At 47.6% G+C, this 14163-nt stretch overlaps 1 protein-coding gene across 1 annotated transcript in view; it reads left to right on the top strand.

Annotated features, from left to right (window-relative positions):
• Nucleotides 1-340: 340 nt before the first annotated feature.
• LOC310784704 (apoptosis-inducing factor 3-like) overlaps nucleotides 341-14163 on the top strand; it is a gene marked incomplete at both ends in the record, with an annotated part of 50162 nt that continues 36339 nt past the window's right edge. The window contains 2 exons of the mRNA XM_083645731.1: nucleotides 341-359; nucleotides 8230-8320. Of these exons, the coding sequence (XP_083501857.1) occupies nucleotides 341-359; nucleotides 8230-8320 (110 nt within the window). The remainder of the gene's footprint in view (nucleotides 360-8229; nucleotides 8321-14163) is intronic.

Raw genomic sequence — 14163 nt, forward strand, 5'->3', positions numbered from 1 at the left:
TATCTAATCGATTCCCTTGAGATCCAAAAGTGACTTATTTTATGCAGCAGGCGCTTTTCATTTTGTTTCCCTGTCAAACTTAAAAGCCTATACCTGATTAACTTATCAAGCGCTCCCAGAATAGAGGGATGATGGTGAGGTTTGGGGATGTCCTGGTTGCCTCTCCCTCCATCGCGATACTAGATGCTTTCAGCTGATGAGAAACTGACACGCTCTGCTGTCCGAGTTGAAGGAAAACAACCCCTTTCAAAGTATAGAGGCCTAACGCGACGTGTATCGGCTATTAGTTCCTGGAGGGGTTCTGTATATTCCTGTGGCTTTAACCTGTTGAATCAGCGAGATGTCTGGGCGCAAACCACGTGAGTATTTCACTTTTTTTTGTCTGAATTAGATCGATTTCAGATAGCGTCGAGGATGGCAGCAGCCAGGCGCATCGCACATGAACTCACCTGAACGCTGAATGCTGTGTTTTTGGCCTGCAATGTGCTTTTTCTAGATCTTGCCGTTAGATTTTTCAAATAATTGTGTATTAGAATCATTAAATGGCGATGTATGTATTGTAACAACAACAACAACAACAACAACAACAACAACAACAACAACAACAACAACAACAACAACAACAACAACAATAAAGGTAATAATAATAATAATAATAATAACAATAATAATAATAATAATAATAACAATAATAATATAATAGGCTAATAATAATAATAATAATAATAATAATAATAATAATAATAATAATAAGGAAAGCTATAATGGCCTAATGGGCAGAAATAACTGAAATTGAATTAGGCTATTCATTTGAATGGGTGAACTCGAATAATTTATTTCAAAATGAATGTGAATTTGTAGCCTATTGTTTAACTTAATAAATGCATGAAAAACGTAATCCTAATAGCCTAATTTAAAACTGAACTCCAATCTTGAAACTGAATGTAATATGAGATTGAATTGGCTATACTCTCTGCTCGGAAACTTCAGTTCTGACAATTCAAATTCGGTTCTCAGAATTCAAATTCATCACTTGCAATTCAATTTCAGTTGACTGTCTGAGACCATTAATTGAGACCATTGACTGACACACATCCTGGTCATTCAGGAAGCGAAATCGAGTGTAGATTCAAAAAACTCCCTTTTGGCCAATCAGCACCTACTGTAGCTATAATGAGAGCATGGTGGATTATGGTGGATTATAAGCATTGCTCCTTGGCCCGTGGTTTGACCGCCTGTGCTGTGACACTATGTTTTTGACCATTTCCTTCACTCCCATTGCCTGGGAGTTCCTAACTTTGAATGGACATAGCCTATTGCTACAAGGCTCTGCCATCTATGTTTAACAGTGATGTTCAATGTGTCAAAGAGTTTGCTAGAGCTTCTCTGTTCCTGGACCTTAAACAGAGGCACAAGCCGTTCCCCTTATTGGCACATGAGTTGGAGTGCCCATGTTTCCTGGGCTTCAAGTGGAAAGCTGGACAGTCGCTCCCCTGTGTGCTGGCCTGACTTGAACAACCTATATGTGGCCGGGCAAAACTTACTCTGGAGTCTAATGGCTCATTTCCACCACATATAACAGCACAGTACAGCTCTACTCGACCTGAGGCCTGTACTACGAAGCTAGTTTAATGCCTTATCCGAGTAAGTTTGAGTTTAAACCTGGTTTAGCCGTACTACAAAGCAAGTTAACTTTCAATCACCATGGCAACTGACGCTGCAAAGCTAACCTGGTCGCGACCAGGTTAGCTTCAGAGGATAAGATCAAAATCCATGAGAAACCCATATAATCGGCTCTCTGGAGTCACTCACCATTCATAAGATCGCCATATGAAAAATAGATTGCAGTCAACTGAGAATAGAACAAGCAAAACATTCGTGGCTCTGTAGGCTACATAATTAAATTAAGCCTACTTACCACTTTATGTCTTAACAGCTCAACGATGCGTGGAGAAATCACTATTAATCACCGCGGCGCATATCATGAACGGACCCTCAAATGGAGTGAGGGTGATATTCTCCTACATGCCAGAAAAGCCTATACATATAATATACTGTAGATATGGGATAAATATGGGATAGCCCCAATACTAAATATGCAGGCTATTCTTTCAGCTGGAACTGTGTCCTGTAGGCTGTATGCCAATATATGAGCAAAAATAGGCTAGTTTTTATCAATGATAACTATGCCCGCATCGTCTCAATTCAGTTCAGCAGTTTTCTCTTTTATAGTAGGCTATTAGGCTTTATACTAGGCTATTTTATATATGAATTATTCGATCAGTGCAACCACACACATGAGTGATAGAGATCATTATTCATTGAGCATGCGTTTCTAAATCTATGGTCTAAATAGGCTTACAGATTGTGGAAATGTATAGACTGAGATTACACATTTACATTTGTTGCTGCTGTATCAATGCAGCTGCATCAGACAGAAATCGCTGATCAAAGTAAATCAAATGACTGATGTGAATACAAGCTGCTGCTTTAGACAGCCCTTCAGCAGACTATCCAACGCGGATTTTCATTCTGACATTAAATCGCGGATACATTAAATATCCGCTAAAACTCTGATCATGCACTGCGCTTTCATTGAACGAGGAAATGGGTGTGGAAATGGGTGTGGGCGTGGATCAACTCAGCTGTTCCTAATGTGATTGGCTAGCGCACCTCTTTCACGTGGACGCGCGCCTGTGCACGAGCGAAAAACGTGCGCGTGCACAGGCAGATCCCAGCTTCAGTTATCGACTAGAAAACCAGCGTCGTAGTATCCTTAAACTAGATAGCTTTGATCCTGTTCAGTCAAACCAGATCAAAGTGACAGATCGCGGGTCTGTTAAGACAGCTTCGTAGTACAGGGCTCCGGTCTTACTCGTCTCTACTTGATATAGACTCTGTTTCCATAGCAAGTTTACTCGCCTCCGCCCACACCTGGTCGTCATGGCGACCGCATATCTGTCCTCCGCCCATAGCTGAAGTAGGCTATAACGTATAACGTTAAAAATTAAAATTAAAATTAAAATGAAAATGAAAATGAAAATGAAAATGAAAATGAAAATTAAAATTAAAATTAAAATTAAAATTAAAATTAAAATTAAATTAAATTATATTAATTAAATCCATAACTCTGAGCGTGTCTACATGTAACTCCAAGGCAGTGAATGTCTCGGAGGAGGTTCTGACCGCAGTATCTCTGTGAATGTCAGACAACGGCAACGCTGGATTGATATGAACTTCAAGGGAAGCATGTCTCCCTGTTGCAGATCAGTGTCTCTCACGCAGTGTTTAAAAGTGTACCTACAGATGAGAGCATTGTCATCTTCACTATAAAAGCAAGATTAGGCCAACAGGCTTTTACCAACTAAGGGTCTCTTTCCATCTGGCTTCCTGACTGTAAACACCATGGTCATGTGTCATATCTGAAATGGTTGCCATGTCGGCTATTCACCTTATTCTTTGCCCATACAAGGACGCTTCTGCATGACGTTATTTTGTAATGGTCTTTCTGGTTTTAGACACGGAAGTAGATTACATCTACCGTTATTTTTAGACTTGCCAAAAAGCTGTTTTCAAGCAAAAAAAAAAAAATGTTTTAAAGTTTTTTTATATTTTTCGGGTGAGAACGTAACATATATGTGACCAGTTTATCAGAATAACGCCTACCGTAAATTCCGGACTATAAGCCGCGGCTTTTTTCCCGTTTTTTGGCCTTTTTTGCCCCCTGCGGCTTATATAACGGTGCGGCTTATCTATGGATTTTTTCAGCAAACGGCCACTCGGGAACCTCCAAAATCTATGGATGTTGGTATGAGGCAGAACGAGAGCAAGACAGACATTACGAGAGCGAGACCCTGATTGGATGATGTTGCAAAAAATGTGCCTCGCGACCTGATTGGAGCACTGTGCCACTACGCTCTCTCAGCCACTACGGTAAAACACCCTCCCTCCTCCCTCGCTCCGGGGGGAAAATGGCAGCGATTGAGCCTGAAAGACAGTCTGAATGAAATTGAATGTAACATTCCCAATTCTATGTATTACATTCTAAAAAACTAACGGCAACATTTTGGAAGGCTAAGCCACACAACTAGCTCGTTGTAATCTAACATCATGCTTCAAAAGATGGAGAACTGGCTGTGTTACGACGATGGCGGCGAGAAGAAGAAGGAAAGAAGGAAATCGAGCAGCAGCACGTAACCTTGGCATCAGGGTGTTGACACAGAGAGCAGACGGCCGAGGTGCCGTTCAGATCCGACTGAAGGCTCAAGTTTGCCAGTGGATCCTGACAGCGTGGAGGAGTGTCAAAACATCCACGATCACCAACGGGTTCCGAAAGGCTGGACTGCTGCGTGATGAAGAGGAGGACGCCGCCACAGCTGAGGGCCTTCAGAGGCTGTTCGATTCCGACAGTGACGAAGAGGAGTTCGTTGGTTTTGAGAGCGACAACGAAGGAGAGAGGAGAGTGGCTGACGAAGCCACCCTGAGCCTGTTCGTTTCCGACACTGAAGATGAGGACTTTGGTGGTTTTAGTACGCAGGAAGAAGACGAAGATGAGGATTAATGACTTGACTTTTCTGGTTACAGCCGTGTACTGCACCTTAGCCTAAAAGATGAAGACGAGGATTAATGACTTTTCTGGTAGGCTGATTACCGTATATTTTAAGCAGCCGTGTTACTGCAACTTTAGGCTTACGCGCTTACTGTCGTGTTACAGGCACTTTATTTTGCACTTAAAAAAAAACACATTTAATTTAGCCATTGATATTGCCTCGTCAAGCGCTGTAAGCTTTGTTTTTTGTTATGGTACTACTGTAGGCTATAATGTAGATCAGTGGTTTTCAACCTTTTTCATGCCAAGGACCCCTAAATTTACACAGCACAGTACATGTTCTGTAGCTACTATTGCACTAAATGGTAACACTTGAATACGTTATGCAAATATGCAACTTGTTTTGTTGAAATGTTAATAAATGGGAGCTTCCCCAAACAGCCATCTCTTTCCCGACAATCCCCTCTGTGCACGAACCCTTACATATGGTAATTAAACATCAAAACACCCGCGGCTTATAGTCCGGTGCGGCTTATATATGTAAAAAACAGTCAACTCTGCAGGTGCGGCTTATACACCGGTGCGCCTTATAGTCCGGAATTTACGGTATTTGGAAATATTTAACGAGCAGCAAGGCCCGGGAGCGCTGACTGTGCTGACACCAGTCGGACTAGCTATCTGTCAAACGCTACTGTAGGCTACTGGCAGTGAGAAAACACTGTCAACGTGCTTTTGTAACTAACGTTAAATGCCGACCAGGTAACAGCCATCGGCTCTTCGCAGCAGTAACGTTATGAACATGTAACTGAAGTTGGCCGCAGTGTAGCTTCATTCTGAATGTTGCCAAACTTCAGTCATTATTATAGTGACGCTTTGTTTTGAAATTGGCCGCCAACTAGCGCTGAACCGGAAGAACAAATACAATTGCATCTAACGTGGAAGAGAGGACAAAGTGGGCGTGGTGAATAAGGTGAATACAGGCAGGTGTCTTTACATATAGGCACAACAGATTTGTGGATTTTATATCAAAATATCACATCTATTTTCAGGTGTTCTATAAAGCTTTATAAGCATTCTACTGTGAAGCCAAACATGTTTAGTCTGCATAGAGACGATTCACAAGTCTTCTCTATTCAATCTCAAATCCCTGTTGTTGTTGTTGTTGTTGTTGTTGTTGTTGTTGTCAATGAACATCTTAGAGAGGTGTGAGTCATACAGCCTAGTTTCTAACCAAGATGCTGAAATATCAACAGCTGGAGCAGAGGCCATTTCAGGGCGTAGTGGTGTGTAACAGCTGGAGCAGAGGCCATTTCAGGGTGTAGTGGTGTGTAACAGCTGGAGCAGGCCATTTCAGGGTGTAGTGGTGTGTAACAGCTGGAGCAGAGGCCATTTCAGGGTGTAGTGGTGTGTAACAGCTGGAGCAGCCAGGCCATTTCAGGGTGTAGTGGTGTGTAACAGCTGGAGCAGAGGCCATTTCAGGGCGTAGTGACGTGTAACAGCTGGAGCAGAGGCCATTTCAGGGTGTAGTGGTGTGTAACAGCTGGAGCAGGCCATTTCAGGGTGTAGTGGTGTGTAACAGCTGGAGCAGAGGCCATTTCAGGGTGTAGTGGTGTGTAACAGCTGGAGCAGGCCATTTCAGGGTGTAGTGGTGTGTAACAGCTGGAGCAGAGGCCATTTCAGGGTGTAGTGGTGTGTAACAGCTGGAGCAGCCAGGCCATTTCAGGGTGTAGTGGTGTGTAACAGCTGGAGCAGAGGCCATTTCAGGGCGTAGTGACGTGTAACAGCTGGAGCAGAGGCCATTTCAGGGTGTAGTGGTGTGTAACAGCTGGAGCAGCCAGGCCATTTCAGGGCGTAGTGGTGTGGAACAGCTGGAGCAGAGGACATTTCAGGGTGTAGTGGTGTGTAACAGCTGGAGCAGAGGCCATTTCAGGGTGTAGTGGTGTGTAACAGCTGGAGCAGCCAGGCCATTTCAGGGTGTAGTGGTGTGTAACAGCTGGAGCAGAGGCCATTTCAGGGCGTAGTGACGTGTAACAGCTGGAGCAGAGGCCATTTCAGGGTGTAGTGGTGTGTAACAGCTGGAGCAGCCAGGCCATTTCAGGGCGTAGTGGTGTGGAACAGCTGGAGCAGAGGACATTTCAGGGTGTAGTGGTGTGTAACAGCTGGAGCAGAGGCCATTTCAGGGTGTAGTGGTGTGTAACAGCTGGAGCAGCCAGGCCATTTCAGGGTGTAGTGGTGTGTAACAGCTGGAGCAGAGGTCATTTCAGGGCGTAGTGGTGTGTAACAGCTGGAGCAGGCCATTTCAGGGTGTAGTGGTGTGTAACAGCTGGAGCAGAGGCCATTTCAGGGTGTGGTGGTGTGTAACAGCTGGAGCAGGCCATTTCAGGGTGTAGTGGTGTGTAACAGCTGGAGCAGGCCATTTCAGGGTGTAGTGGTGTGTAACAGCTGGAGCAGAGGTCATTTCAGGGCGTAGTGGTGTGTAACAGCTGGAGCAGAGGCCATTTCAGGGTGTAGTGGTGTGTAACAGCTGGAGCAGTCTATTTCAGGGCGTAGTGGTGTGTAACAGCTGGAGCAGAGGTAATTTCAGGGCGTAGTGGTGTGTAACAGCTGGAGCAGTCTATTTCAGGGTGTAGTGGTGTGTAACAGCTGGAGCAGAGACCATTTCAAGGCGTAGTGGCGTGTAATTGCACAAGTAAACGCAGTTGACCCACATCTTTGAAATGAGGCATAGTTTACTCACCTATTTTCAGATCAACTGTAACAATGAATGATGGGAAACAAGCTGGGTGAACTACTCACCTTGGATAGTTTACCCACCTCTGTATTTACAACTACACCCCATACGGTACAAGTGTCAATTCATAGTTTTCGGAGGCCATCAGATGGCTGCTTTCCCTATAGAAGGCCAAGCAGTTAGTGAGGTCTTTCTCAGTGCTATAATTGATAGCCGCTCAAAATGGAGGAAGAATGAATTGCTTGTTATACAACAGGTAGTTCCGGCCGAGCAATTTGATTGGACAAGAGGGATCCTACCAGTGCCAATATTTCATGATAACGCACTGGCTTCACTCTGTGTAGATCACTCCGCTTCACAGCTGCCCTAATCAACAAAATGCTTCACAGCTGTAGAGTAGACAGTAGTAAAGTAGACAGCCTGCAGTTAATTAGGCTGATTAGGCTACATTTTCGGCAAAGCAGAAAGCTGAGGGGACTATTTTTGTTGGCGGAGGAATAAATAGAGAAATCATATATTTTCTCAGCTTTATGTCATTTTTTTAATCAGCTTTGTTTAATAGAACTGTTGTATAAAAGGCCGCAGGCCGAGTGCCGAAGATAATCACAACAGTGCCGATATTAGCCAACAACAGCACTCCCTCTCGTGTGATATTGCTTAATTATATCCAGGAAGTGGATCCTGTGTGCTATCTGTCATCGACCTGCCACTGTTATCATCCTGTGTGTATGCAATGTGGTTGCCAATTGGGCACTTATGTATCTGACTGACTCCTCATATCTGACTGCATTAATAGTGTTTATGTCCTTTGTATGGTGTATTTATGTGGACATAAATAAATCATTCAGTGTGTGTGTGTCTCTGTGTGTGTGTGTGTGTGTGTGTGTGCGTGCGTGTGCGTGTGCGTGTGCGTGTGCGTGTGCGTGTGTGTGTGTGTGTGTGTTTCCAGACCGTCAAGAGTTGCCAGACAGTGACCCAGATGGCACATCAGAGGAGCTGACAGAAATTGTGTGTCTGGAGTCAGACCTAAAGGATGGACAGTAAGAGAGGCAAAGTGGTGTGTGTGTGTGTGTGTGTGTGTGTGTGTGTGTGTGTGTGTGTGTGTGTGTGTGTGTGTGTGTGTGTGTGTGTGTGTGTGTGTGTGTGTGTGTGTGTGTGTGTGTAGGTGTGTGTGTGTGTGTGTGTGTGTGTGTGCAACTATTCTTCCTGGGGTCCACCAACAAAGATTTTACAAGGTGACAATGCAATCTACACACAGTACATACTTACATCATAACACACACACATACACTTAAACATACATGATGTAACCTTACAAAACAAAAAATCAACCTAAAAACATACAAAACGCACATACAAACAAGACAAAAGCTCCCAGCAGATCATTATATAATCGAGCATTTTCATCCATAGTTCAAAAAAATGATTTCAATCAAAATTCACACACTATCCATAATCCATAATACACACATCACATCATAGCTATAATCTATCTTTAAGAATTGTGTGTGTGTGTGTGTGTGTGTGTGTGTGTGTGTGTGTGTGTGTGTGTGCGTGCGTGCGTGCGTGCGTGCGTGCGTGCGTGCGTGCGTGTGTGTGTGTGTGTGTGTGCCTGCGCGTGCATGCGTGCTGTAACAAGTTTGGGGGTGTTGTGTAGCTTGTTAGCCTCCTGGATAGCCAGCTAACATGACAGACTCAAACCACGGCAGTTGTGGGATTTGCGCACAGACTGTTTATTCATTGCTAATACTTGTCGACCATATTAAGCCTGGTCTCTACGGCACTAATTCTCTACACACATGTAGAGGCTAGACAGAGAACGCTAATACACTCACACCAAGTTGTCACAGAGAAGAGTCTGACTTGCGTGTTGCGTGGAGGCAGACTGGAGAAGAAGAGAGACGTAAAGTAAGTTGTCGTAAAGACAATACAATAATAAGGAGCGCCACACAGTGGACCACCATGTAATTGCAACCAAAGTGACTGTTACAGTGCGTGCGCGCCCCACGCATTGGACTGTGTGTGTAGGGACATGTGGGTGGGCATGGGGTGGAGAGTAGAGGACTGAAGGGATGATTAGGTGGTCATGATTGAAGGAAGGCCTGAGTGGTAATGTAGCCAGTATAAAACAGTGAAGGAAACGCGCCAGGGGCGGAGCGACCCTATCAGCCCACGGGGGGCGAAGCTCTTAGGGGGCCTGTAGTGAAGCTTGTGTGCTTGCTGGGGGCGAAGCCTTTGGGCTTGCCTCGTGAAGTGTGCTGGATCTTAGATGAGGGCTCACGAGCTGTGATCGGTCAGAATCACAGGGATGGAGATAGGGACCGAGATGTCGGTCCTCGGACGCGGTTGAATTACCACTGGTGACCTGTCTGGGTGTAAGGCAGTCGGTCACCAGGGCCTGGCTTGTTGTAAGATAGCCAGGATTCAGCTCGAGTTCGGAATTGGTTGTGCTAATGGTTGACATTATGGAGGATAGTAGGGAGTAAGAATAGTATGGAAGTAGAAGGAATCTCTGGAATCACAGAACACCTTGTTTATATCCCCGGCCTCTGGGGGCTTGAGTTTCCAGTTGAGGAAACTCAGCGGCGTGAGGTCAGGAGCCGCTCAGGAGCCGGGGGTCTACCCAGCTACTGCGGTAGTGAGGAGCCTCTGGTTCTGGTGGCTTGAGTTTCCAGTTGAGGAACCTCAGCGGCGTAGGGTCGGTGCGGAAGCAGCTCAGGAGCCGGGGGTCTATCCAGCTACTGCGGTAGTGAGGAGCCTCTGGTTCTGGTGGCTTGAGTTTCCAGTTGAGGAACCTCAGCGGCGTAGGGTCGGTGAGGAAGCCATTTGTCTGCCCTCGTTGGAGGGAGGCCTCTGCCCCTAGTGCCTCGTTGGCCGCCCCGTGGAGCGCCGGTGTGGCATCCTCACTGAGGGCACCGAAGGTCGTACACTCCTCCGGCATGGGGGGAGCCGACCTGAGGCCACCGTAACTTGGCTTCAACTCCTCGCTCTTATCCACGGTCGTGTGGAGTCGGGGTGTCTTTGGCCAGCGATCTGGGCTGAGAAGAGGGAAGGGGGATCCGCAACCGCGACTGCTGGTGGTGAGTGCGGGAAGGGGCCTTCCCCGCGCAACGTCGACCGCAACAGCTACCTGTGATTGCGGTGGGTCGTCCTCCCACTCTTCCCAGGCCTGCAGCAGTGTCTCAGGTAGGACTGGATCATCCCAGCCTGGTTCCCATTTCCATAGGTGCTGTATGAGCAGGACAAGATGGATCCTCCCGAACTGATGGAGGGGCAAATTCCTCGGGCGGGATTCCTGCTGCAGGGCGGTGATGGGGTAAGGTTGCTCGCCTAGACCAAGGTTCGGTTCAGTAAAGGCTATCTTGGTGCAATAGGTCTGCTCTGGGCAAATTGCCGGCGAGACGATGAGGGAGACGGCCGCCCCGTGAAGCATCTGGGGCTCCTGCCTCGCCGTCCGCAAAGGCATGTCCACTTGCTCCACTTGCTCGGACTTGTTGGCCTCCCTAGAGGCCTTGGCTGGAGTTGTCTCCATGAGCCCGGGCAGGGCCAGGAGGTGAATTCTGGGAATAGGTAGTTGAGATGGCTGGTCCCGTCCTCTGGGGGGGTCCCAGCTGTCGTGTCCAGCTATCTTGTGGGAATGATTGACGCCGTCCGGCTGGCTGTGTCCTGTGCTGTTGGTCCCAACGTTCGCTCGGCCGCCCCGTTGCACTCTATTGCATGCTCAGGGTCGGCGATCTCTGTCCTAGGTGGACATGTCCTAGGTGGGAGTGTTGGTGGCATTGGCACTGGAACAGTGGTTTCCGTAGTTTGGGTCGTTGGCTCTGGAGCCACCGTGCTGACCTGACCCTGGTCGTGGGAGGTGAGAGGCACAGGTGGAACTGCCGGGTCCCCGGCAAGCAGACAGGCACGAGGCCGGGCCGCTAAGTGCTTCTGCTCGACTTGCAGCCGGGCACGAACCCGGGCCTCGTCCAGCGCCAGCTCAGCTTGCCGCAGGCGTCGGCTTCTCTCCAGGCGGCGGGTGATCCGCTCTCTAGCTTGGAGGGCCTCCTCTTGGGCCTGTTGGGCCTCTGCTTGGACCCGTTCTCGGGCCCGCCTCGCCGCTCTGGTTTGCTCGTTCAGCCGGTCATACTCCTTAATATCAGCCTCCTCCTCCTCCGCGTGTTGGCGGCGAAGTCTCGGTCGCCAATAGTGCCTTGTATTCCTCGTAAGCTGCCGCTCGGGGTGAGGAGCAGGAGTGGGCGCGTACGGTTGACCGTGAGCTGGTGCTAGAGTGTCGTGATGCGCCATGGTCAGTCCAATGGCTACTAGCGCTATGATGGTGAGAGTGACTGGGGCTCCTCGACCGAGGCTCTGCTCGGGAAGAGGGCCGGACCCCTTGGTACCGGGCTGACCCATACCGGCCTGGGGTCTCCGGGTCATAGGCGAGGGCCTGGGCGGAAGATATTCCGTCATGATGGCTTGCGCCCTGATGATGGTGACTCCTGCGCCCGCTGGGGCTGCGGGATACATAAGCGTCTCTGTCATCATAGGTCAGACCTCCATGACCTGACCTGTCCCGACTTGACTGGTGGCCAGCTTGATGGGACCTGCCAGTGCGTTGGGATTCCTTGAAGTATTCAGTGATGTCCTGGTTGGTCTCCCTTTGGCGCACGATCGTAGCGTCGAAGTTAGCCTTTTCTCGAGCTAGGAGATCGGCCCTTGCCTGGGATGCCTGAGCAGGGAGTCGGTGGTGGCTGCGGATGAGTTCCTGCCCCGGTTGGATCGTCTGGTGGGAGTGTAGGGGGTCTGGCCCTTTAGTACTACTCCGAACCCTGGATACTCTGCTGTATCCAGATTCGATCTGGTGGGGGAAGGGTTGCTCCTCTGGTCGGCGAGGTGCCGTGACCAGGGCGAGCTCACCTGACTCCTGTTCCATCTCTGAGCTTCGTCGATTATAGGTATGATCACATCATAGCTATAATCTATCTTTAAGAATTGTGTGTGTGTGTGTGTGTGTGTGTGTGCGTGTGTGCGTGTGTGTGTGCGTGCGTGCGTGCGTGCGTGCGTGCGTGTGTGTGTGTGCCTGCGCGTGCATGTGTGCTGTAACAAGTTTGGGGGTGTTGTGTAGCTTGTTAGCCTCCTGGATAGCCAGCTAACATGACAGACTCAAACCACGGCAGTTGTGGGATTTGCGCACAGACTGTTTATTCATTGCTAATACTTGTCGACCATATTAAGCCTGGTCTCTACGGCACTAATTCTCTACACACATGTAGAGGCTAGACAGAGAACGCTAATACACTCACACCAAGTTGTCACAGAGAAGAGTCTGACTTGCGTGTTGCGTGGAGGCAGACTGGAGAAGAAGAGAGACGTAAAGTAAGTTGTCGTAAAGACAATACAATAATAAGGAGCGCCACACAGTGGACCACCATGTAATTGCAAGCAAAGTGACTGTTACAGTGCGTGCGCGCCCCACGCATTGGACTGTGTGTGTAGGGACATGTGGGTGGGCATGGGGTGGAGAGTAGAGGACTGAAGGGATGATTAGGTGGTCAGGGATGATGAAGTGTGCGCAGGCGTCGACCAGGAAGGTCGCTTGTTGCAGTAGCTCGCTCGTTTTCGTGCTCTTGTAGGTTATATTATTAAGATCGCTCTTTTTCTAACACTTAACGTGTGTATATATTGTGTAAATAGTGTATCCGTCAGTAACCATGTGGTTCAGAGGAATTTTTACCGTATTTTTGACCTGTTTACTCCTCGCGGAATGCTTCGCATGGGGACATCAGCTGGAGCCTACACATGGGGCTATTGTTTACAGCAGGGAACAGCTGATGGCGCTACGCTCGCCGGCCGGCGAGGTGGTATCGGTGCCGCTGATTCCGGAGGAATTAACAAGAAACGCATGGCGTGGAAGGAGGGGAAGAGGCAGAAGAGCGAGGCAGAGAAAAAACGAAGCAAGGAGGGAACGTAGGAGATTCAAGCCAAGTCTCCCCTCAAGGGCAAGGGCGCCGCCGAAAAAAATTTAAGGGTTTTTTTCCCCCTTTTTTAGCCATATTTAGAGTAATATATCATTTTAAATCAACATTAGGATTATACTGTTGTGATGTCATTATTCAGTATATTCTCTTTCATGTCACCACCTGCTCAGCTCTCCTGTCAACATAATTGTAACTAACAAACACAAACTGTTTTAGCCAAATTCATATCAAAATGACACCTACAAACACAGGTACACAACCCAAGCCGTACACAACACACAAAGTCATCATCGATACTAAAAAAAACATACAGAGGGACATTTATTTATTCCTGATAGGAACGATTGAAAAATAAAATAAAATATATTATGTTGTTTTCAACTTTACACCACCTCTTTTTGTTACTTATTGGGTCATGAAACTGAAACCATGCATATAGCCACCTGCATACCTGACTTCCCGGAGCTTGGCATTTGGCATCATGCATGATTAGCCAGTAGCATCCCAACGTGTCACACAGGTAACATTACTTAAGAGACAGACTAGACACTTACTTTCTTGGTTGTTGCTAAAAAATCTGTCAGTGTCACTCACTGTCTGTCGTTCACTCGCTCACTGTCTCGCAGCTCGCTCACCTTCAATTATCTCGCCAGGCAGACAGACAGTCATCACTCACCACCATGCTGCTGCTCTCTCGGAATCAAGTTACCGCGGACGCGGCGTCAGATGACTTCCTGCCTGACCTGCCTTTCGTTTCAAAATAAAAGCGATCCCGTGTTTTTCATGCTTTTCCATGCAGATTGTTTTATAAAAAATAAAAATAAAAAAAAAATCTCTGAAATATTAGGGGAGGTCCGGACCTCCCCTTCCTCATAGCTAGTTACGGGCATGCCTACTCCGCTGCGTTGCGTGTCTACTCCGTC

The sequence above is a fragment of the Poromitra crassiceps genome (genome assembly GCF_964638095.1).
Source record: "Poromitra crassiceps genome assembly, chromosome: 1".
Taxonomy (NCBI): domain Eukaryota; kingdom Metazoa; phylum Chordata; class Actinopteri; order Beryciformes; family Melamphaidae; genus Poromitra; species Poromitra crassiceps.